Source organism: Scardinius erythrophthalmus (assembly GCF_964197995.2).
Source record: "Scardinius erythrophthalmus genome assembly, chromosome: 11".
NCBI lineage: Eukaryota > Metazoa > Chordata > Actinopteri > Cypriniformes > Leuciscidae > Scardinius > Scardinius erythrophthalmus.
Genome location: NC_138231.1, coordinates 27,117,440 through 27,143,074, shown reverse-complemented (window position 1 = coordinate 27,143,074; position 25,635 = coordinate 27,117,440). Strand labels below are relative to the sequence as shown.

The 25,635-nt window shown below is 39.0% G+C and overlaps 2 protein-coding genes across 2 annotated transcripts; one reads left to right on the top strand and one right to left on the bottom strand.

Annotated features, from left to right (window-relative positions):
• Positions 1-975: 975 nt before the first annotated feature.
• syt14b (synaptotagmin XIVb) lies at positions 976-12,547 on the top strand (the record flags this gene model as incomplete). Its single annotated transcript, XM_081378971.1, has 6 exons — positions 976-1,933; positions 5,404-5,553; positions 5,646-5,860; positions 7,958-8,395; positions 8,505-8,685; positions 12,231-12,547. The coding sequence occupies 6 exons, from the start codon at positions 976-978 to the stop codon at positions 12,545-12,547; spliced, it is 2,259 nt and encodes a 752-aa protein (XP_081235097.1).
• A 3,665-nt stretch (positions 12,548-16,212) lies between these two features.
• kcnk5b (potassium channel, subfamily K, member 5b) lies at positions 16,213-24,634 on the bottom strand. Its single transcript, XM_081377720.1, has 5 exons — positions 24,381-24,634; positions 21,898-22,009; positions 19,772-19,938; positions 19,511-19,679; positions 16,213-18,744 (listed from the first exon to the last, which is right to left on the bottom strand). The coding sequence occupies exons 1-5, from the start codon at positions 24,600-24,602 to the stop codon at positions 18,017-18,019; spliced, it is 1,398 nt and encodes a 465-aa protein (XP_081233846.1). The 5' UTR covers positions 24,603-24,634; the 3' UTR covers positions 16,213-18,016.
• Positions 24,635-25,635: the final 1,001 nt, after the last annotated feature.

Genomic DNA, 25,635 nt, shown 5'->3' with positions numbered 1-25,635 from the left:
GTAAATATTTGGAGAGTTGTCAATGTGTTCACTATTCAGTAATATATGTGTCTGTGTATCAAATCTGAAGGCCTGGGTATACTTAAATATACTTAAAAAATAAATACAAAACCTGTGGTAATTGAAAGAAAATAAGTTGACAAAAAGATTGAATCCAATATTTGGTCATAATATTTCAATGAGAGATTTATAAGCTATTTTTTGCAGGCTGGTCATTTTTGGAACACCACAAGTGTGACTTTGTGCAATTTTGTACAAGATTAAAGCATTTAAAAACAAACCTCCTGGTTAAACATTAAAGCACAGTAGTGTGATAAATTGTACAGAATATTTAAAAATTGTATTCAGCATTGCCAAATTTTTGGTCAGATCCAAAAAGAAATACAAAACCTGTGCTAGTTGAAGGAAAACAAGTTGACAAAAAGATTACATCTAATAATTGGTGATAATATAGAGTAATGATAAGTAATTATAAGTAAATGTGAACACCAATGTGGGGGAGGGGTGGGTACAACAAATTACAAAAATTCTCAAATTTTTGGGGGGGAAGTAGTTATTCACTGGGCAAGCAAAGTCAGTAAGTTTAGTCTAATGCAATAACGTTAACTAGCATTTTCGGGGAAAAGAAAATCCTCTCCGGGTCAAAATGACTCGAACACAATCTGAGGGTTAAATGAGCAGTCTTTCTAGCTTTTCTAGCCATCAAAGTCCATTTAAAATGATTTAAAATTAAAATTATTTCTAATTTTCAAAAGTATCGAAAGCAAATAGATCTGTGAGCAGGTTGCCCTTATAGGCAGCCTCAAGTTAGCTCACTAGGTTTTAAAATACCTGTATGTCCTGTATATCCTTTTTCCTTAAATATGAGATGCTTACAAACAAAATGTTATTGATGAAACTGAAGATTAATTTTCAAGCTGACTCTTCAACAGAATTTGCGGTCAGTTAGCAGACACATACCAAAGGCACAAAGCAATGGCATTTTTCAAGAACTTCCAACAGAGTCTCCCTTCCGTCAGTTCCCTTCTGGACTCTGTCTCAAACACTGTCTCGACTGCTGTGGACGATTTGTCCTCTGCAGTGAGTGACGTCACCTACACTGTCAGTGACCAACTAACGGAGCAGGTCAATACAATCATCAATAAAGTACAGACTGAAGAGGATGAAAAGGAGGCTGAAGGGTCTACGGACGAAGTCCAAAAGGACAGGAGAAAAAGCAAGCTGAAGCGGCAGGAGACAGAAGCTAATGCTGCAGACATTGATGGAGAAGGTCGAAAGAGCCGAAAATCAAAAAAGAACTCTATGTGGACTATTGAAATAGATGAAGAGGAAATCCAGAGAGAGAAAAAAAGACAAGAAGAAGCAAGAAAGGCTGAGGATGATGAGTGGGAGTGGTGTTACGCCCCTGCTAAAGGATGGTATCGTAAAAGGAGGGACCCAAACCAGCCACAAAGCTCATCTCAGAGCACAGACAACCAGACAGGGAACAGTGACCAAGCATCACAAAAGGTAGAGTCTGCCTCTCAGGATGAAAGTAACTCCTTGTCCGGCAAACACAAAAATGAAGGCGACAACCACAATGAAAATGCTAATGGCATGCACCCATATGATAGTCTGGAAGAACGGGACTCTCAGGAAATGTCTGCTGATCCTGTTACATCAGCATCAAAGTATGAAAAGAATGGAGAGCACAATAGTGTTGAGGCAGATGATTGTTCTGAAAGATGTGAGAAAACGACACAATCTAAAGGCAGACGAAAAGATGAAAATGAAGAAGATGAAGACAAAGCATCATGTGAAGAAGATAAAACATCAAAACAAAAGAAGAAAGGACAAGTCTATAGTGATGAAGAACAGGAGGAGGGCACTCAGGAATCAAAGTCAAAGAGCTCAAAGTCAAAATCAAAGGCAAAGAAGGACAAAGAGGGTAGAGGTGAGACTGTATGCTGGACTTGCTGTGCTCTTCTGGTTTTGTATCACTGGTTCTCTTTGGTTTCTCATTGCACCCCTTGATTGACACATACAAATGGATAGTGTTTTATAGGTTTTAAAACTTTTCTCTTCATAATATTTTCTGTTTTACTCCTGATGAGGGTTGTGTTTATCAAAAGCATTGTATGCTAAAGTAGATTGTTGAACCATTGGCACCAATGGTCTCTGCAATTAACTTTTGACACAATGCTTTTGAGAAACACAGCCCTGGGCTGTCACAAGGGGAGGACAACCTGGAAAATTGTCTTGTGGCCAGGGTGGCCAAGTAGGGACTATTGTAGTGGTCCCAAACCCTGGTCCCAGAGTCCTCCCAATAGTACACATTTTGGATGCCACCCTTTTCTAACACACTGGCTGCATCTGAAATCGCATACATCCCTACTACTAGGCGAAAAACAGTATGTGACAAAAGAAGTTTGTCCGAATTCACAGTACTCAAATAGAGTAGGCAAAAGAACCCGGATGACCTACTACTTGCGGTGAGATTCTGAAGTGCGCATACGATGGACACTTTACTATCCCATGAGAGGATTTGTCAATGGCAGTGAAGTGGCGCAACTGATGCTGGAAGGTCACATGAAAATGACAGCATGGTGAATGTAGTATGTCCGGGTTACATGTTTTCAAAATAAGCACCTACTCAAGAAATATGCGATTTCAGACGCAGCCATTCATTTCGGGTCGTGGAGTCTCTACTAATCATCTAATGAGTTGGTTCAGGTGTGTTTGATTAGGGAGACAAAATGTGCAGAGCTTTGGGTCTCCAGGACCAGGATTGAAAACCACTGGCCTAGTCCACAGGTGTTCAGTCTTGTACCTGGAGATCTACCTTCCTGAAAATCTGACCTCCAATCTTATGCCTGCTACAGACTGTGCGATTTTGGCAACCCTATATGAGCATTACAAATCACACTGTACGTCATGGATCTAATAAAAATGGGTATGACACGTATGTAGACTACGATGATGACACATGAATAGATGGGCCCTATCATACATCCGGCGCAATGCGGCACCAGGCGTGACGCAAGAGTTTTTTGCTTCACCTCCTGCGCCACGTTGTTTAAATAGCAAATGCATTTGCGCCCATTTGTGTGCCCATGGACTGCTGGTTTGAAAATGAGGTGTGTTCAGGCGCATGGTTGGCGCGTTGCTATTTTGAGGCAACTGAAATAGACCGCGCCATTGACCAACTGAAACGTGGTCTAAAGTCAATGGCGCAGTATTTTTTTTTATTTAAAGGGCACATTATTAATATGCACCTAGGCGGGTGCACAACGCACGTACACTCTGCTTATTACACACTCAGGGCACACAAAGCTTATTACTCACGTGCAGTAGCACACAAACATGCCAAATATAAAAAATAAAAGTATTATAATGTAAAATATTATTATTGTGTACATAAGGTGGAATCCGGCTTGTCCCGTAGATGGTCTGCTTGTGTGCTTTAACCTCACGCATTAGCAGATCCGTTTCCTCGCTAGAGAAGCGTCTCTCCGCTTGCAAATTCCGCCATGTAAATAGCAATCCGCCATGGCACGAGAGCAACTCGCAGGAATGGGAGATGAGACTCTGATTGGTTTATTGCACGTTATGACCAAAACACACCCATTACTCATTAAGAGAATAGGGACAACCCTATTAGACCATGCGCCGGGTAGCAAAAGTGGATTCGGACACGCCCTAAGTGCACTTGCGCGTGTGCTTTAGACCATGCGCTTAGATCGTTAAAATAGGGCCCATAGGCTACGACGCAAGTTAGTATAGAAGAATAAAACGTCATCAGCATGCGCTAGTGGTAAACAAAAAGAGCAAGATGAATCGCCCTTTGGCAATTGTGGTTTTTATGTGTGCTGAAAAAAGAGGAGGAAGCGAAAGATGAGAATAGGGACGTGGTCATGGCAAAGGAAAAGGAGCTTGAGGTAAGTAGTTTTAGCGCCATGTCGCTTTGATCAATACGCCATTTCATGTTGCATTTTTAATGGCTAGTCAGTAGACGTTAAGATGCTAAATCATGCAAAATTTCTGACACTGTCAGAAAATTATTGCAGGCTATCTTTGGTCGCAAGACCGTGACAACGGCCGCCTTTGAATCTCTCTTAATGTACGACGTAGGAGCCAAAACCACAGAAATCGCCACGATTGGTCAGCTTCCATCTGGGACAGCCCAAGTACCGGGCATTAATCAAATACACGTGAAACAGCAAATTAAGATCTTTATGGATACTTGATAACTACAAATATGTGTGTTGATGCAGGCTTGGAACTGAACTCATATGGTGCGTCTCAATCAGCTCCTGAGGTCTTGAATCAGTATATCCGTCCTTCGGATGAGACGTTAAACCGAGGTCATTAAAAATCCCCGGCATCCTGGCCAAATTTTCCCCTTGGCCTCTGTCTATCATGGCCTCTTAATCATCCCCATATACTGATTGGCTTCATCACTGTCTCCTCTCCACCAGTAAGCTGGTGTATGGTGGGCGTTCTGGCGCAATACGGCTGCCGTCGCATCATCCAGGTGGATGCTGCACATTGGTGGTGGTTGAGTAGATTCCCCCTTCCATGTAAAGCGCTTTGAGTACCCAGAAAAGCGCTGTATAAATGAAACAAATTATTATTTATTATTATTATATTGTGTACATGAATCCGGGCACTGATAAGGACCCTGGTTCACCACACATTGGGACAGTTATTACTCAATTTCCAGCGACATGATTACAGACAACATAAACGTGCAACGTTGTAGAACATTTTTATGCTTCACGCTTCAGTAATGTGACCTAATTTCCAGTAAGGGAGCATAGTGAGCATCGATGCTCCTTGATTTTTGCAGTACATTATGGGATTTTTTTAGGGGGCAAATGTTTCCAGTGCACTGGAAGGATTTTGCGATTGAGATAGCCCTTATAATGGCCGACTCCCTGATCAGTGCCCTGACTACTGAACTAGGGAGCTGATTAAGACGCACCCATGAAAATGATGTTCCAGGCTTGGTGAATTTTAGTGATGGCCCTCCCTTTACTGATGTTTTCCTTTTTATAGGTGAAGAGTGTAATGTGTTCACTGTAAAATACTTGCATATCCCGATTTGACGATGACTTTAAATGAGCCATTTGATTGGTTGTCAACTTCTAGCTTAAAAAGTTGTGGCAGTTTTGTGGCAGGACTACCTGTTTCCTCAAACAATGGAAGTGTACTTGGGGTGTGGAGTAGGAGGGAAACCTGTTTGGAAACAATTATTACTTTTGTGTTTGGTGCTAATAGTTTTGTTTGTAACATGGGTATGGGTTATAAATTACAAGAGGGTGAGAAATTAACAATGACTCTCACCTTTTGCATACCACTGATTGGCAAAAAGTTTACATTTGGGTATTTTGATTGTAGATCAAGTTCTCTGTTCTTTCTTAGACGGGGGTTGTCCAGATAAAGGATCATCTGAGAGTGAGGACGAAACACCAAAAAAACACAAAGACTCGTCCTCTCACCAGCATAGAAGTGGGTGGAAAAACAGGGATGCTGAAAATGAGGATTGCAGCAGTGAAGCCTCAGCTGAGCAGGGTAAATATTGTACACTGTCTGAATGATGAAATAATCTTAATTATGCTGCAATCAGGATGTAAAAATTTTTGCATTTCTGTCTCACTAACCAGTTAAAAGGAAAAAAGGTTCAAGTTCCCTGAATGAACTCCAGCCTCCACCATACCTGGACAAAGACGATCTCAAGTGTGGCTCAAGGGGCCGCAGTGATTCGGCAGAGGGCAGTGGAAGTGAGGGCAGTGAAGACCCTGAGGACACAGAAAGTTACCTGAATAAGGGCTATGAGGAGGACGCACCCAGTGACAGCACAGCCGTTTTGGGCCCGGAGGTGAGCCCATCGTCCCGTCGTTTCCGATGTGTTCTTCTATGAGAATCCTGGCCCCACCCTCCGATGCTCTTATTCACCAATGAAACTATTAAAATCCTCACACAGTGTTGTTATGTCTCTAGGAGAGAGCTGTTCACTTCAGTGTATGTTGTGACAAATATTTGCATGTTTTTTTTTTTTTTTTACTTTTTTCACCAATCCCTTGTTTTTTGACATGAGATTATTATTTTTTTAATCCATTTTCTTTTCTTTGAGTAATATTGTGTTCATCCACGATAATGCTTATAAATGCCAAACGGATAAACTAAGACACCTGGGGCCGGTTGCATATACTGCTAAGACTATTCTTACAAGGTAGTCATCAAGACTGTTCATAACCATCAAGTCAGGTACATAAAAATGTAGATTGATCTAATTTGAAACTGTAAAGTAAGACTGATTACCCCTAACTAACTGCTAGTTGGGTAGTTCTTGAGACACAGTCTTAACATAATGGCAATGTTTATGCAACTGGCCCCGTCATCCATTTCTATGTTTTTTTTTTTACATCTCTGTCTGTTTGAATTCCCATTCACTAGTGTCCTTTCTTTTAGAGACCATTGTAACAGTAACATTTTCAGCTGTTTATTAAAATATCACTTCATTGTCACATGAATGAGTCATATCACTGATGGTTTTAATTATGAGGAGCAAGGACGACAGTTCATGGATTCTCAGGCTGTGGCAGGTTTGGTTCATTCTGGCCACATCTGGTAAGTTTGCCTTTGAGTTTGCTTGTGATTGGAGACACTGAAATCCTGAATGCAGAAATAGACATCTTGTACGTAAAGCCAGGCTACTTCAGGCTACTCCAAAGATCAGACTGCTTGATTGATTTTTGGAGATAAAGTTTCATAGTACACTATACTGTAACTCTCAGAACTCAAAACTTACTTCCAGTCCAAAAAGAGCATTTATTGAAACTAATGCCCTGTTTACAGCTGGTGGTACATTAGGATGCGTTTTGGTCGATCGTATCACAAGTTGACGACGCTAAATACAGGTGTAAACGGGGTCTAAAACGTGTTGAGCTTGTCCACTTTCGACCACTTCCAGAGGTAGTCGAAAACGCACTTGGCCAGATTGCTTTCGTAGTGTGAACGCTCATGTGGTCCAATGCGTTTGAACAGCCACAAAAGACTGTCTACTCTGCGCCTACTGAGCTAATGCGTAAACATTATGGGAAGCACTGACTGAACTTAAATTTTTTCGGCTAAAGATCCAAGTTTGGTTGGAAGACGAAAAACGTACCAAGACCAATGTTCTCTCACCATTCCTGATTTCTAACACACACTCGCAGCGTTCGTCGTGATCTTGTGGCTATCAGAGCAGAAACTAAAACTGCTGCTCTCCGTGTGTTTTTCCGTCGTCTCCGGGCGCATTCATATGTAAATAGCTTATTTTGTCCATTAGATCGAAAGGTCTGAAAAAATCCATACCTGTATCCACCCATAGACCCTCCCCCTAAAGAAATCAGGACAGAAGAGGTTGAAAGTGGACAAAAGAGACACATTAAAACACCAGGTGTAAACAGGGCCTATGCTGCTAAAACAGCATGTTTCAAACTTCCACAACTTACTGATGTCAAATGAATACAATTCAAAACATGACCGTCCACATACTGTATCAATGATGACTATTCAGTGTTTAGAAATGGTCCGTGATCAATGTAATATTGTAAGAGTAAAATGGAAAGTTAAGTTAGCTTTTTACTTTTCATGGATGTGTGTAGCATTTGCCACCATTCTAACCTTCATTCTTAAGATTTCTGATCATTTATGCTCAATCATAACGGTTTCAGTAGCACATTACAGTGTGGATTGTTGATATGCAGTCACAATGATTTATAAAAATATTGTTTACATAGATGTAAACAATATTTATATTATTTCTAAGAGTAAGCAGGAGAGTGGACAAATGATCATGAACAAAATCATATACAGTAACTTGCCGTGTCACCAACACAGGCACCCTCAAGAATTTTGAGCTGTTAATTTTTTTTACATGCACATCCATTTCCCCCATCAAACATGACCCGTCTTTCCCTTTCTCTGACAGGATAGCTTAATCCCACCCCTTCCAGAAACATATGAACCAGAGGCATTGGGGAAATATGGCACACTGGATGTGGCCTTCGAATACAACCCTGGTGAACAACGGCTTGCGGTGACAGTGACCGCTGCCACAGATATTCCAACACTTAAGAGCACTGGAAACATTTCCTGGCAGGTCCACCTGGTTTTACTACCCACCAAAAAGCAGAGAGCCAAAACAGGAGTGCAGAAGGGACCCTGTCCCGTCTTCACAGAAACATTTCGGTTCTCATGTGTGGAGCAGGAGGCCTTGGGGGACTATGCAGTCCGGTTTCGTCTCTACAGTGTGCGGCGCATGAAAAAGGAGAAGGTCCTTGGGGAGAAGGTGTTCTACTTAACCAAACTCAATATGCAGGGCAAGCTCGCTCTTCCTGTCACTCTGGAGCCTGGCACCTCAGTTCCTGTAAGCAGTGTTTGTGTGCATGCAGGATACATTTTCCGTAGCCAATCAGGTTTCAGAGTCATAACAATCCATTTTATAATGGTAATCCTGTAATGTCACTGTTTTTCAGGGCTGTGGATCAGTGGTGAGTGTCTCTCGGAGTGCAGGAGCTCTGTCGCACCGCTCAACTGGAGAATCCTCCACTCCGGAGCTTCTGCTGGGTCTCCTCTACAACTCCACCACAGGGAGACTATCCGCCGAGGTTATTAAGGGCAACCATTTTAAAAACTCTGCCACCGATAAACTGCCAAGTAAGAAATACACCTGCATAATCCTTTTAAAAGCAAACCTGTTTCATGCATGTGCAGTCTTAATGCTTTTTCCTTTTTCTGTTCTGCTTGTAAATTGAACTGCTCTCTTTTTATCTGTCACTGTATTTTCTATCATATTCCTTTTTCTGTGTCCTGTCCTGTAGTTGGCCTGTTTTGTTGTGTAAAACACTTCATTAGTGGGCAACTGTATATCATGAGAGGTAAGTTTATTGCCATGTCAAAATGTCAAAACCACCCATTTAACAGATCTCCGTCTTTACCTGCTGTGCTCAACTGCCTCAACATTTGACTTTCAGTAAAGTTTCATCGAGCTGTGTCCTGTAGATCTTGTAGAATATACACTGCCAGGATATTCCAGGATGATAATGTCAAAAATCATCAGGCTCAAATTGTGAAAGAATGGTTGGAAGGAGCCTGAATAATCACCTCTAAGGGGCTGTTTACACGACACCTTTTTCAACTAAAATCGTAAAACCTTTTTTGCGTTTTGGCCGTTCGTTTACACGACAACAGCGTTTTGGGTGCCTGAAAATGCAAACTTTTGAAAACGGGTTTCAAAGTGCAAGTTTTTGAAAACAGCATCCGTGTAAAACAACAAAAACGCGAATCTCTGAAGACAATGATGTCATGCTCATGCATATTACATGTTCAGTCTATAGTGTTTCATTGCCATCTAATGGCCTGGCAGCAGAATACAGCGTTTTTAGTCGTTTTCTTGGATCCGTGTGAATGGGTCTGTATGCGGAAAACTCAAAGGAAAAACTTTGAAAATTGAAAATCTAGAGGACAATTTACAGAGAGCTGGACTCTTGCATTGTCAGTACAAGATCTTGACCAAAAATGTATGCACCTCTTGATGGAAAGTACATCACAACATTTATTTCCATACTCCCTCCCAACCATCCTTTTACAATTTGAGCCAGATACTTTTTGCCTGCTCTTTTATGAGTACTGTGAATTCAGACATACTTCTTTTGTCACATACTGTTTTTCGCCTACTATATAGAAGAGAAGTATGCGATTTTGGATGCAGCCTATGCCTTCCTGTGGCTCTAGCTCTTGAATAATTGATCACATGGCATTTATGGCTCAGTTGATTGGCTCAAAACAATCAGGCTATAGAACTGAGTGCCAATGAGTAAAGATGGCAAATTTCTACTTGCATACTTCTGGGAGATCCCAAGCAATTGCCATGGAGAATGGGAATGTTAACAGTTAGCTTTCTCTAGGTTTTTCAGTTATCTAATTAGCACCTGCAGCTCACACTCAGATTCTACTTTACTCAAAAGAGAAAGACATTTTTGAGATTTATAGAAACAACTAAAGTGTCATTTCTCAGGACACCTATTTCAGTGATATCACTTGATAAAGGCATGACTGAGGAATATTTATAATTCACCCATTGATGAATCATAATTTATATATAAATTCTACTGGTACTTACTGTAATGCAACGGTGATGTCAAAGTAAATACCAAAAAAATGCATAATGATTTAATATTCAGACATTTAAACACGTTCAACAGAGTTGAACGTAAAGTTTTTAATGTTGTTTATACAGGGGTTGGAGTTGGACAGTGAAACTGAAACACCTGGTTTTAGACCACAGTGATTTATTAGTATGATATAGGGCCTCCTTTTGAAGGCAAACAGCATCAATTCGTCTTGGGAATGACAGATACATGTCCTACACAATGGCCAGAAGGATTTTTGAGCCATTCCTCTTCCAGAAAAGTGGCCAGGTCACTAAGTGATGCTGGTTGAGGAAAACGTTTTCTGACACGCTCCTCCAAAATACCCCAAAGTGGCTCAAAAATATTTCGATGTGGTTCAACTTCACTTTCACGTTCATCAAACCACTCCGTCACCAGTCTTGCTGTGTGTATTGGTGCATTATCATGCTGATACACGGCACCCCCTTCAGGGTACAATGTTTGAACCATTAGGTGCACATGGTCGTCCAGAATGGTTCGGTAGTCCTTGGCAGTGACGGTAGGGAATGCCATGATATTGCAGCCCAAACCATCACTGATCCACCCCTGTGCTTCAGTCTGGGCAGCAACAGTCCGGGTGTTAAGCCTCTTTGGGACTTCTCCACACCGTAACTCTCCTGGATGTGGAGAAGAGAGTGAAGATGGACTCATCAGAGAACAATACATGTTTCACATTGTCCACAGCCCAAGATTTACACTGTTGGCACCAATGAAACCCGACTTTTGGCATTGGCACGAGTGACCAAAGGCTTGGCTATTGCAGCCCAACCATGAATATTGACCCTGTGGAGCTCCCGACGAACAGTTTTGGTGGAAACAGAAGAGTTGAGGTGCTCATTTAATTCTGCAGTGATTTGGACAGCTGTGGTTTTATGTTTTTGGATTCAATCTAGGTTAGTACCTAGACATCCCTTTCAGATAGCGTCCTCTTGCGTCCACAGTTACTGTTGTTGGATGTGGTTCTTCCTTCATGGATGTATGCTGACATTACCCAGCATACTGTGGCGCTCGATACACCACAAATACCTGCTGTCCTGGTCACAGATGAGCCAGTGAGACCCGCACCAACAATTTGTCCTCTTTTGAGCTTTTGAAACCTTCAACACTATATTGGCCAGTTGTTTCAATTCCATTGTCCAACCTCTTTATGTCTATGTGGTGTTTTTAATGTGCTTTAAAACAAAACCATTTGGAAATTTCCTACCGTCACAAACATGTAGCCAGTCCCTTACTAAGTTGCTCAAAGCGTTTCCAAGGATGCTGGTTTTTAGAAAGCAGCTGTCTGACTCTGAGATGGTAAACGGGAACATAGTTTGTATAACATTAGCATCACATTATTAGCTGTTTAATAACATAGTCAAGCCAAGGCATCATATCAACTACTTAATGTATCTGGTGTTGTAGAGAGCGATTCAAAAAACGCATTAGCATTCTGATACATTAACTTGTAGATGAATTTGTATAATTTGCTCTTCCTCTTCATCTTCTGAATCGTTTTCTGGTTCAAACATATATGGCTGAATTAAACCAATTATTTCCACTTGCCATTGTGTAGCGTTTACTACAGTTGAGCGAGTAGATCATGTAGTCCGAGCTGGTGTAATTGACTGGAGGCGGGAACTAATTTTGCCAATGTGCTAAGATTTGGCATTTGCTATAATCTGACATAATATATAGTTTAGAGTGTACGCAAATTATGATTCACCCAATATCTCCATGTTATGAGTAGCATACTATCATCATACCTTTTCTATTTCTGCAGTATATATATATTGTGCATAGCATGAAAATAAAATGGGTGATAAAGTCATGTGATAAACATTGTGATAATATAGCATACTACTGTAATATTTATCATGTTATAATGCCAACTGTTTCACTTTAAAATAGTATGCAGTATACTGCACAGTATTTGGTAAATAGTTAGCTAGTATTTTTTTTCTGAAATAGCCCATGTGTTTGACTTGTTGCATGAGATCAACATCACCACCAGGTGGTGCTAACTCACTGTTTCCCTTCCCATTCCATCAGACACTTATGTGAAGCTTACAATGGTGGACTCCAAAGGGAAAGAGATGTCCAAATGTAAGACCTCAGTCTGCCATGGCCAGCCCAACCCAAGCTACAAAGAGACATTTGTCTTCCAGGTGGCACTATTCCAGTTATCTGAGGTCACCCTGCAGGTGTCGGTGTACAGTCGGCGAAGCAGCATGAAGAGGAGAGAGCGGGTGGGTTGGGTCGCTCTGGGCCTCAACAGCACCACAGAGGAACAAGAGGAGCACTGGACCCAGATGAAAGAGTCAGAGGGACAGCAAGTCTGCCAGTGGCACACGCTCCTTAATCCATAGGGGGAAGCAGTGAAATGTGGTTTTTGGTCATCTGTACAGTACAGGGGTGTCCAATCATGCTCCTGGAGGGCCACTGTCCTGCAAAGTTTAGCTCCAACTGCAATTAAACACACCTGAACCAGCTTATCAAGGTCTTAGTAGGCATAGAAACTTCCAGACAGGTGTGTTGAGGCAAGTTGGAGGTAAACTCTGCAGGAGTTTAGACACCCCTGGCTTTAGTAGGATTTAGTATGAGTAAATATTAATGGATTTATTCACACTAAATTGAATATTCAATCCTAATTTATTCCTTCATGTCACTCCAAACCCCACAAAGGGAGTACATTTAAAGAATGTAAATTCTCTTTCATGCATTTTCAGTTATTCAATTGGAAATTGTCAAGCTTCAAAAAAGACATTTTGTGTATATTAGTCAGAAATAACAACCAGAATGATCAGATCATTGAGTCATTTAGTTCATGACTGAATCATTCAGGTGATGTCAAGATTATCAACTTAAATTGCAATCCATTCATCACAGAAAAAAGCTATCTTTAGGCTTCAGAAAACTGGAAAATCAAGTAGCTACTTTTTATGATACTTTTTTCATTTTTGGAGTTTGACACGCCTTATTTGATCAACTTTAATTAAGTCATACAGGGTTTAGAATGGCATGAATGCGAGTAAATTATTACAGAACGTTTGAATTTTGAGCGAACTATTCCGAAAGAAGTGGGTGACGTCGCAGTCACGTTAACGAAATGTCAGCGAAATTGTGCGGGCAAAGTAGATCTATCCAGTGCTTTATTTGTAAAGTGGGAGGTCCCGGAGCGCAGAGGGGGGGTGGATCCGGCGACTCAAAACGGGGGTTGGAGGTAACGGAACAAAAAAAATAAATAATAATAATTACACTGCCTGCGTAGCTTCTCTGCAGGGACAGCGCCAGCTGAGTGGGTGCTATAGATAGATCATTGACGGGGAGCTGCGCAAAACTTGGCCACTAAATATTTAATATTCAGTTATGTTAATGATCACAATTAAAGTTTTAATTTTATTAAATTGAACAAGTAGGCTACTTAAATAACATTCAGCATTCAATCAAATATTCTAAAAGATGTAGGCTATTATTAATAATAATGTTTATTTATTTTATTACAGATAGAACAAATAAATTAATAATAATGACTGTTATTTCAACAAAATATCTCGTTATTTCGAAATAATATGTGTGCGTGCATCTGTAAATCCGGTGACGCGTGTATTGATTTTTATTAATAAAAACAATAAAGTGTTTTCTCTAAAAGTGTCGACTCAGCTGCAAAGATGAAGTTGACGATCGCCATCTCCGTGTGAACGCACTTATAGAGAGAAATGCACATAAATAGGCCTAATGGATTACATAATCAGAGAGTAGCCTTTTTCCTTTTTCGTTTTGAATTATTTCGTTTAAAGACATTTCAAGCTTTGTGTATTTGATGTATTTGTCATGTCTGTGTGAGGCATACACTGAGTTTCGTGCTGCAGTTCACGTGCAATGCAAGTGAGCGCGCTGGCGCCTCCGTTATATTTTTTTCGTATTCAATAAATAGGCCTACAGGCAAATGGTTGATGAAAATTTGATTAAAATTAAGATACAATTTATACAAAACGAAATTCACTTTAAAGAAAGGCTTTCTAAACAACTTCAACTTCAACGGACAAAATCATGTCTGACCCGCTCCATGTCTCATATTGCGCATCCTATCTTACTCGGTCGTGCTGTTCACTTTTCATAAATCAACATAAATGAAAAAAAAACAAAAACATTATAATATTTTAACAAATATGAAACTAAATGTGCTTTTTTAATGGCTACAACGGCATAGTAGGCCTACATACTCTCTATTTGTACACATTTCTGCACATTAATTTAATTCTGAATTTTGCACACACAAGTGAAAGGCATTTGTTCAGATCAAGTTCACGGATAATTGTGCGTTATTAATCATTATGATACTAAAATCCTGACAAATATGCTATGTACAAAAAATCAGATGAGCCCATAATATGAACGCATTTACACGTTAAGCATTTTCCTCCCATATATAGAAAACCATTATAAGAACGCTTAATGTGGCAGATTAGAATGTCCCCTTATTATGTCGAAATAACGAGATATAATGTCGATACTAGGCTACTGTGTCCACCGTGGTCTCCTTTTTGATCAGCAGAAACGATTTTTGCTTGTTTGGGATCTGACTGTCTATAGCGTCTTTTTGACATTTTTCCCCTGAGTGAAACGATCGAGGCTAACATCAATCTCAACTCGTACAACAAGCGCGCAAGTCATGTGTCACAAACATTGAACACTAAAACAGTAATTTTATTTTATTTAGGCAATTAATTTTATTGACACGGGAGGTGCCGGATCCAATAAAAAAGGTTCCGGATCCAATGTCGGAGGTGCCGGAACATGTTCCGGCGTGTTCCGGCTCAAATTAAGCCCTGGATCTATCATTCATTGTCAATGCATGAAACACTGCTTAGTAGTCACGTCTAAAACAAGCAGCTTTATATCGGTTAATGCAGTAAATTTTGAATCTGATGCAAAACCATGAATCTGATGCAAAATCCACGTGGGGGAATTTTCAAGTCATGGGCTCTTCAAGCTAAATTCCCAATCGCGTTGATTACTACTGGAATGACTATTTCGTCCATGGAATTTCACCTAAACGTAAATGCGACTGCACCTTAATTTGAACTGTACAGGAATCCTCCATGTTGGAGGTGCTGTTGACCACTTAGTGATTGAGACTGTATTCCTCAGGATAGCAGTAATGGAGCTGCTGTTTTTTTTGCAGTGTTGAGAAAAGTGACCGACTGAAAAAAGACGCCTTAATGAATACTATACAGAACACTGAACTGACCCACTGCCATTGGCTCTGCCATCTGTACCAATTGTTTATTCACATCATAGCATAACTATAACTGTACTGTTGGCAGTTGCATAAGCATTCAAACTACTTGAGGTTTTGCCTTTTTACTTGACTTGCAAGTTGCAAATATGCAAATGCAAATATGCACTGCATGGTAACAGCTGAAGCATCAAGAGAATAAATTCATAATAAATATAGGACCAAAGCGCAAGTTCACATACATAATTCTATTTTATGAAGGGATATAAGGACTGTTTCACACCAGCAATGTTGCAAAATATTTAACATGAAAATGTACAAAAAGTAGGGCTGCTGAAGACTGTCTAAATGTAACTATTTAACTGATGCCTAAATGTTACTGATGCAAATCTGAGTAATTTAACTCATTATTTTTGTCATCTGATTTCATATTGTGGAAGTAAATGCTGCATTATGTATGTTAACGCTGATTCAGGTTCATTTTTAATCTATGAACAATGTAAACATTAATAAAATCTGAATTTAAAAACACTTATGCAATCATTAGGGATGTTATGAACTTTACTATGCTTGGAAAAGCAACTTTACAGTTAACTGATAATATAATTCAAATACACTTTTATACCTTATCTTACTGAGAAGATAAATGTTTTTAGAAATGTTGTAAATGCAAATGGGAAGGACTTAACTAAGAAGAACTTAGGTGTTATGCTCAGTCATGCTTAATAACTCATTTCAACACTTCTGACAACAGGCCGGATGAGGTTTGGCAACAGCAAAAAGAGGCATAATGTGAAAAAATACTTTTTTTTATTATCAAAAGTGGCTTACAAAACAAAACAGAAAATACAAAGGATAATCAAAAAGAATGGAAGGCAAAAATCTTCATAAAAATCCATAGTCAGTCAGGTGGTAAGATCAAGTTACGTCCCATAACATCCTCCATAGACAAATCTTTCACGAGGTGGCAATTTTCTGGAAGCCTGAGAAGGTGCTTCCTCAGTTGGCCCGTGTTTAAACGCATCCAAACAGTTTAACAGCCACAGCATTCAAGACACAAGGTATGCTTAAGAATTCAAAATAGGCTACATTAACTACATGGCATGCTATTTGCAGTATGCAAATATTGCAAAAGCAATCTACAACATTTGCCAAAACGTTCAGTACAATGAAACAACACTGTGTGGGAATACTGTATCCCACAATGTAGTGAGATCAATTTGACCTTTCATTTCCAGTTTGACTGGAAATAAACTGGAAGCACAATCAAACACACAATTCTAACAGCCCTTCCTTAAATAGTTATTTGACCGGACTCAGAATGTACTGTTTGTTTACATAAAACTAGGCAAAACCTTCTCATAAAAGATAAATGGATAAAACACAGATTTATACATACAATGAGGTCATGTGACAACAACAGCATTATACTCATACTGCATACTGTTTCACAAACTATTTTTAAAGGGAAGTTCCCGGTTCAATAGATGCCATTTTCTATTCCTTCTATCTATACAAAATAAGGATATTGACAATCTCAGCTTAATATTTAGCTGATTCCATCTGACAACACTGTAAAACAACACTGCAATGGTATTAAAACATTGCTCTGTTTGTTTGAGCATCCCGACACAGCAATATTGTCTCAACCAATGGCGTGAGTTCAGGGCAGGGCTATCTGGTTGTCCGACCAAGCTACAGGTAGTGTTTGTAAAACCTGCTTGAAAAGTCATCATTTTTCCAATTCCTTTCGTGTCGCTAGTGGTACAGCAATGGCATACGAGCTTAAGTTGTATTAATTAAAAAAAAAAAAAAAAAATAGCGCATTATTCAGTATATACTGCACAGTTAGCAGTGCGCTAGTATTCCATTTCAAACATAGCCATAGATTTGTCCTGGCAGTCATTTCGTTAACATAAATCCAGAGAAAGAATGAAAAACCCATGGTGAAAACCACAGAACCACACCCAAACTGTCCAATGTCTGTGAAGGCCCAGGGCATGGAAGGAAATCAGCTTCATTTCCTCTGCCAACCCTCATATCCTTATCTTGGCTGTCTGCAAGACCATGCGTGTTACCTGAATGTTTTTCAACACTGCGAAAAGCGATGAATAATTTTGCAGCTTGATTTTGCAAGAGGATGCACCTGTCTGCATATCAGAGCAACATTCTTGGGTCTTGAAGTTACTCTTTTTAGCTCCTCTAGTATCAGCTCAATCATAATGATCTTCACATCTGAAAATTCATGATTTAAAGCAGAGCTGAATTGTTTTGAAGACATTGTAGACCAGTCTATCTGCAACCTTGTAGATCAGTCTTTGCTTTAGTCGTTTAGACCTAGTAGATCAGTCTTCTTCAACCAATGCCTTTTCTTTTCCCCAATAGTCTACCGAAACTTTAGACACTGAGAATCTTGATCCCCTACTACTGATTTTGAAGACATTGTAGATCAGTCTTTCTTTCAGTCTTTTTCCAATGCTTTTTCTCTTTAACAAATAGTCTTTGACACATTAGACACTGAGAATCTTGATCCCCTACTACTGATTTAAAGCAGAGCTGAATTTGTTTTTGAAGACATCGTAGATCGGTCTCTTCTTCAACCAATGCTTTTTCTCTTTCCTACTAAATGGTCTTCTGAGACTTTGGATACTGAGAATCTTGAACCCCTATGACTGGTAGTAACGGTAGGGCTTTGAACAGGGCTCTGAAAGATTGATGGGTCAGATTTTCTGGTTTCCCATGAACAGAGTCCAGGCTTCTCAGCTCTCTTAATTCCCTTTCTATCAATCTTAGGGTCTTTTTGGTCTCCGTGGTGCTCTTTCAGTAGTGCCTGTTCCTCTTGGTTGTTGTTGAGGCCATCCATTAACTCTCCAGAAATGTCCATGCGCATGTTCGCACTGACGCTGAATCGCCGTTTCAGTCGAGGAGAGTGATCGAGTGGGATGATCAGGCCCTGCAGTAGGTCACTGCAGCTCTTGGACCGTGCCAGTTCCTCCTCCTGCTTCTTTTTCCTTTTCTCGGCTGCTCCAATAGCTCGTATGACATCGGTGTAGTCTTCAACTTTCTCAGACATGAACTCAAAGATGTCGATGGCGCCAGTGAGACGCGGCAGCTTCTGGGCTTTTTTTACTTCTTTTTTTTCCGGTACGTCATCAATGGGCAGCTTGTGGCGTCTCAGCCTCCTTTTCTTCAGCACTTTATGAGCCTCGACCACCATATGCACATTCCAGCTGAAGAACAGTGACAACCAGGCAAGACCCAGGCAGATCCATAGCTGCACAAAGAATCTGTAGAGATTCGGGTAGTCGTTTTCTGGGTTCACACCTATACAGGAACAAAAGTGAATTTCCTTTATTCAAAACATACACCTATATAGAGCTATTTTTACACCACATAGAAGCTGTTTTTAAGAAGCATATGTTTATACAGAATCAAAGAGTAGGCTATACCAGGGGTTTTCTAACTTTTAAATGCCAAAGACCCAATTTAGCATTTGCATACTATGAGAGGCGGCTTTCTCTGCGGATGTTTGCTCATAGAAAACAGCACGCGAGTGCCGAATTGAGATCTCTTTCGCATATTCTTGCGCTTGAATGATTTAGAAATAACATTAAAATGCACGCACAGGAATCAATAAGCAGAACTGAAAATTTTATTTTATATAAGCATCCGATTCCTGGAATCGAAGAGTAGCATTTACTGTGAATCGAAACTGAAAACACAGTGCTGTTACAGTTCTCATGAAACATGCACCCCATCAGACTATATATTTATATAATTACATCACAACTGTTGCGATTTGATGATTGCACTAGCCTAAATCATGATCACATTATCACCACCATGCATTGTCAAAATGCATTAAAAAAAAAAATACCGGGCAACTGGCGAATAACACCGTTTCGACTGACTTTTACTCGCATTTGGTGCTTTGAACACTGGCTAACATGGTGCTAATAGTGTCCTGCAGCTTGTGTAGAAATCTGTGCAAGTGTGCATGATATAAATGTATTACAAAACCTTACATGTTGCAGTTTGAGAAATTGTTTAAGACCATTTCACGATAGCAAAAATTTACAAATCTACATACCTGCTACATAATCACCGAAACCAACAGTCGTCACGGTGGTAAAAGAGAAATACAGGCCTTCCAAGTAAGTCCAGTTCTCAATGGTCTTGAACACAAAGGCTGGGATGATCAAGTGAACCAGGAAACCCCATAAAAGGAATACAATAGTGCAGATGAACTGTACTTTTTTCTGTAATGAAGGAGAAAACATGAACAGGGAAATGGTAAAAGCATTGTTTTTCTCTTTAGACAAGTGAAAGGCTCTGATCATGATATTCTTACCACAGTGAGGCCTCTGTGGAGGAGCACCTGACTCAGACGCTTTGCCCTGCCGGCAAAGAAAGTACCCAGCTCACTTATCCAGGTGAGGCAAAGAGGAATGCCACAGAGTCCATACAGGATACAGAACAAACGGCCTCCAGTTGTCTTCGGAGCAACATTGCCGTAACCTGAAATCATTGAGTAGACAAGTCCATGTTCAATATTTGTTTTCTGTCATTAGGAGATCTGGGAACCATTATTGTAATTACAAATCCAAGTGACACTCGACTTAATCAAATACTAATAATAATGCTTCGACACCGAAAACTAAAGACTTACTATTTTAACTCAACAAATCATTCTTTTAAGGATTAATTAACCCAGCTTATTCAGGAGAAAATCAACGTTACTGTTTAAAAGGAATTTTCTGGAGTTGATTCTGAATGGTGGTTTAACTCGCTGTTAAATTAGGGACACACCAAACCACCGCCAAAGAACCAGTGGCGGCTCGTCAGGGGAGGCAAAGGAGGCACTGCCCCAGCCTACCCAAAATTCTGAAGTGAAAATGGGAGAAGGACAATTTAATGTTAATAAAATTCCCAGTTATTAATTTTATGTCTCAGAATGTGTATTTCTTCTTTGTAATTTCACTACTGTAAGTGTAACAACCGAGAGCCTCTGAAAACCTCGAAACGCGAGTCTGAGGGGATAGAGAAAGGGAGGAGGAGATTTTAAAATAGAGGAGGCACACACAATTTTAGCGGTCAGATTTTAACTGCTTTAAAATGGCTTTTTTGGTCACTTGCAGACAGAGTATTTAAAGAAAACGACACATACATCAAGACAATGTAAATATAAGTTCACCCACTTAGTCCTAGCCTATCATTTGAAGAAAAAATCCATCCTTCTTTTAAATGTCTGTGTTAAAAGGGCACGTTCGGCCGTTTAGTGAAGCTGATTGCTGTATAGCCTAGATCCAATTTAGTCTTCCTTCATTTTTATTTTGTAACTGTTGCTTGAATGGTAGTTTAGTAAATTTGTTTTCAATCAAATATTGGTCCCACTTTATATTAAGTGGCTTTAAGTACTATGTAGGCCTACTTACATGTACTTACATTGAAATTAATAATTTGATACAATGTACTTATTGTGTAACTACATTTTTTTACATTGTACTTACATTTGAAAAATTCCTGCATGTAATTACAGCTGTAATTAATTTATGTAATTACATTTGTAATTACACAGTTGACCCTTCCCTTACACCTTAAACCTACCCAATCCACCACACCTGTCCCTAACCTTACCCGTATCACACCTCAATAGCAGCAAAAGTATTTTACAATACAACATGGACACAATAAGTACATTGTACTTATTCTTTAATTGTAGGTACATAGTACTTAACGCCACTTAATATAAAGTGGGACCCAAATATTCTATATCTCTACTCTCCATAGTTACAGCAGCGGTAGCAGTTCAAACTAATATCACGTAATTTACATCTTGTCGATGATTGGTTGATATACCAAGGGAGGCTAGCCTCCTCTGCCATGTTACTTTTCTCAACACTCCTAATCACTGTAAGCGAAATACTCAATGGTGATTGGCTAATTTTTTTTTACCATCGGAGGCACAAGCCACCGGCTATGGATTTACACCCCCAAATTTGCCTCCCCGGTGAGCTGCCACTGCTCTCTTGGTGAACGAGCCATTAAATCATTGGTTCACCCGATTGATTTGCTCAAAACACGGATTCATTCAGAAACACCACTGTGTGTTTCTCGGAGATGCAGAAGAGTTCTGCCCTGGCTTTATACAGGGGCATTTTTGCCCTGACATCTTGAATTTTAGGGGCATCTAACTGCATTCTATAGGCTTTTTATCACGCAGTAAGTTGTTGCCCTATGTCAGCAATCAACTTTTTGAAATGTAAGCTGAACTACGTAGATCGACAGCCTAGATTTGTATATAAAAACGTACTAGTATTGAATTGGTATAGACAGATACACAAGGCTACAGTATCGATAAAAGTGGTATCGATAAAAGCTCTGATAAAAAGTGGAATCGAGCTATCCCTAGTTCTAACTTAAGCCTGCAATAAGTCAGTAAAGACAGTCAAAACATGTCTCTATAGGAATATATACCTATGGTAGTGATAACTGTGGCAGCAAAAATAACTGCGTTCTCCCAACTCCAGTTGTTGAATTGTTTCTCTGTTGTTACAGTCACACCTCTTCCAGCTGCCTCGGCCACAACCTGATGTTGAAACATTAAACAAAATATTAACTACAATATATAACAATAAATACAAATGCCAAATGAGTATACTGCAAACAGAGTCTGAAACTAGAAGAGAAATACACAATGTTTGTATGTAAACAATGGGGATGAAAGAAGAATTCTTCACCTTTACAAACTATAATCAGATGCAGCTTTAGGGTTTATTTCATTTGTGTTGCAAGCATTAGTAGCAATAGAAACCTGCTTTAACTTTGAGTAAAAAGTTAACTGACTTAATTCTATAAGACTTAATGTCACAACTGTGACTAAAATTAAAATTGTATTTCACGATTGCATTTATTTTACACCTCATCTTACAGTTAACCATTTTATTTTTTACTCAGAGGCGGAAACGGGCTTCCATACGTCAGACAGTCAAAACAACAGGAAAAGAGGAAGAGTGTTTAGCGTTTGTGGAGATATCAACTAAATAAACCCTTGTCTTCATGTACACTAACAAGAGTCAGCCTATCTCTGCAGACGGTAAACATGGCTATTATTTAAATGCCTAAATTAGCGGCTAGGCAAACAAACACACCCTACCCAAAATGACTAAAAGAATAGGACACCCTACAGTCTTGATCTCATTCTGACTTTAAATGTCACCGAAACAACTCATATGTACTTTTCTTCTTATTCCTTTAAATACAACAAAAACAACTTATATTTAGCATCTTCCAGCTCACTTATTTGAATAACAGTATATTACATTCAGATAAAGGTTCTTTATTGGCATCTAAGGTTCCATTGCACAACTTGTTCTTTATATAGGCTAGGAATAAGGTTCTTTAGATTGTTAAAATGTTAAGAACTTTTTGCTGAAAGGTTCTTTGGGGAAACAAAAAAATGGTCACTGCAAAAACCCTCATGGAACCTTTAACATCACCTCAGTATTGTAGTATGAAAACTTGAGGTCTTATTTTGCCGCATCATGTTATATCACGCCCAAGAAACATAAATATGATGGCTTTTAAACATTTTTTTATAATCATGTTAGCACTATGGTAAAATTTAACAATCAGCTAATTCAATATCAAACAATTAGAGCCTTAGAGATTCCAAATGACAAATGTTACAGTACTTAAAATGTTAAGTCTCATATTAGAACACAAAACAAACTGAAAACACAAACCAAAAGAACTCTTTACATGAATAATATTTATCCTTACTGTTTTAAAAGTTGTGATTATATGCGTCATTATATGCCATTACTGCCTGTATCAATACTGTAAATCAAATATTAAAAGTTGTGAAACAAGCATAATGTACATAGGAATGACATTTACTCAATACTATAGCCTGCATACTTACTGGTGTTCTTCATAAAATGTTCTTATAGTATGACTGAATTTAAACTAGTTCATCTTTTCAGTAATTTTGTAGCGTCTGCAATATAATTGACTGGTTCTTCTCTTTTGCAGTAGGTTTATCATGTTCTCTGGTGACAAATTAAACATCGGTGGTTACCAAATGAAATGAGCAGGCAATTATCCCGTTTCAAACATGTCATAGATGTTGATTGATACTACACAAAAGTGCATAGTAAACCTTGGTTTATTAATTAACTATTAACTACTATCTGCTGGATTAAATGATACCAGAATTAGATGTAAAAGAAAATAGTTAACTGTATTATGTTACATTTAGCCTATGGAACTTAATGTTAAAACTTAGCCTAGGTGATTTTGCCTTATAATTAATTTAGTTGGGGAGGGGGGGAGGGGGGGAAATAGTACTAAAATTAGACCTAGAAGTTTTGAAGGTAGTTTTGAAAAGTACTAACAAACTGTATCAAAGCGAAACAATCATAAATGTAGGCTACAAACCAGCTTTGTTTTCATATTCGCACCACAAAGCACGTGGGCGCCCGCTTTCTCCTGGTACTTTGTCGCGCCTGAACGAGTGTAGGCTACATTGTATGACTGGCAAAGGCACATTCCTAAGAATGACTTCGCCACTTTTATTGCCCATGGGGGGGAAAGTCCACAAACATGAGACAATAGCGCTTCAGTCTTTTTAAGATCGCGAACCCCGTCACCTCCAGAGATTTGACACGTTTACGACAAAGTTTCCACTTGTTTCGTATTCCCATACTTGGATGAATTGGTTCTGTAGCCCATGCGTATGCGTAACAAAACCAGGTAAAAATGGTTCAAAACGCTCTTTTAGCTCACATTAAGTTCAGACGAGACTGTCTTAAGTCGCTTGTGCTTGAGAAACACCATAGCAACGGTTATGTTTTACGTCGGCAATAATCGACGCTTGATAAACACTTGAAAACTTTCTGAAATGTTTACCTAACCACCAAACCGTTTACCTAAACTTGTGGAATCAAAAATCATCTTACCTTAATGATCTTATCCAGATCACCCTTATTTAAACAAGGATATTCCTTTAATAAACTGGCAGTTTTATTTTTATAATCTTCTAAAGCTGATTTCAAATTCGGCTCTTCGAGAATTTGAAATATCGCGGCTCCGATGGACAAGTAGAAAATGATGACTGAGGTCAAAATAGGTCCTTTGTCTGCCATAATATTGGAGTAGCCTACTTGTTTTTCTATGCTCATCTACATCCAAGAAAACACTGTTGAAGACTCCCAAGTTTCTGGTGATGTGTTACTTAAACGTAATGATGCGGGTGAGGAGGAAGTGGATTTCGGAACCACGCCTGCAAGTGTGAACGCGAGGAGTGTCAGCCTGTCCGGATTTGCTAGAGGCTACTATTTTTTTTTTTTTTTTTGCTCTTTAATAGATTCTAAGATACATTTTAGTTTAAAGTTTAAAGTAGGCTATAGACATATTCAATGCGGCAAGTATGAAGACTATGAAAACAGTCGATGACAAACAGAACTCAGAACTCAAATCTTCTTAGTCATTTTTGTAATTATAAGGTGTTTAATCGATGTATGAAGTCAATTCTCCGCAAATTCACACCTGTGTCATACTGCAGAGTAGGCTACACTTTTAAAAATAAGGTTCCAAAAAATGGTGTTTTCACAGTGATGCCATACAGAAGAACCATCCAAGGAACAGTTCTTAAAAGAACAATTTTCAAAGAATATTTTTTTTCCAATGTTGTTTAAGGCTCCTCGTGAAACCGAACCATTGATGCCAATAAACTTTTTATTTTTGTATATCATCATCACATGAACAATGGACAAGTTCCACTAACGAAAATGTTCAGGACAGTACCGTCAAATGTTTGGAAACATTTATATTTTTAATTATTTTGAAAGTCTCTTATGCTCATCATCAAGCCTGCATTTATTTGATTAAAAAAATATTATTTTTTTTTTGTAATTTTGTCAAATATTACAATTTAAAATAGTTTACTATTTTAATCTACATTAAAATATTATTTATTTCTATGAAATTACATTTCTTTCAGTCAGTACATTTTTTCATCGGTGGTTTATTTTGTCTTGATCTATATGTTGAGATAAAAGATCCGAGGTTGTGTGACCAACTTTCGGTCAAGGCTTTTCCCCCCTATTTTTTCCCCTTATTTTCTGTTGCATTGCAAGTGTAACATGATTTGAAATAATCGTAGAAGTTAAACAATTCTAATCAATTTAATAGTGTTAAAAAGTTTAGAAGACA

Bases quoted from the DNA above. Each gene is read 5' to 3' on its own strand.
- kcnk5b (XM_081377720.1), bottom strand. From the start codon at position 24,602: ATGAGCATAGAAAAACAAGTAGGCTACTCCAATATTATGGCAGACAAA. The intron at 19,939-21,897 runs GTATATATTCCT...CAATGATTTCAG, and splicing joins CACAGTTATCACTACCATAG to GTTACGGCAATGTTGCTCCG. The intron at 18,745-19,510 runs GTATGTAGATTT...GTTCCTGTATAG, and splicing joins TTTCGGTGATTATGTAGCAG to GTGTGAACCCAGAAAACGAC.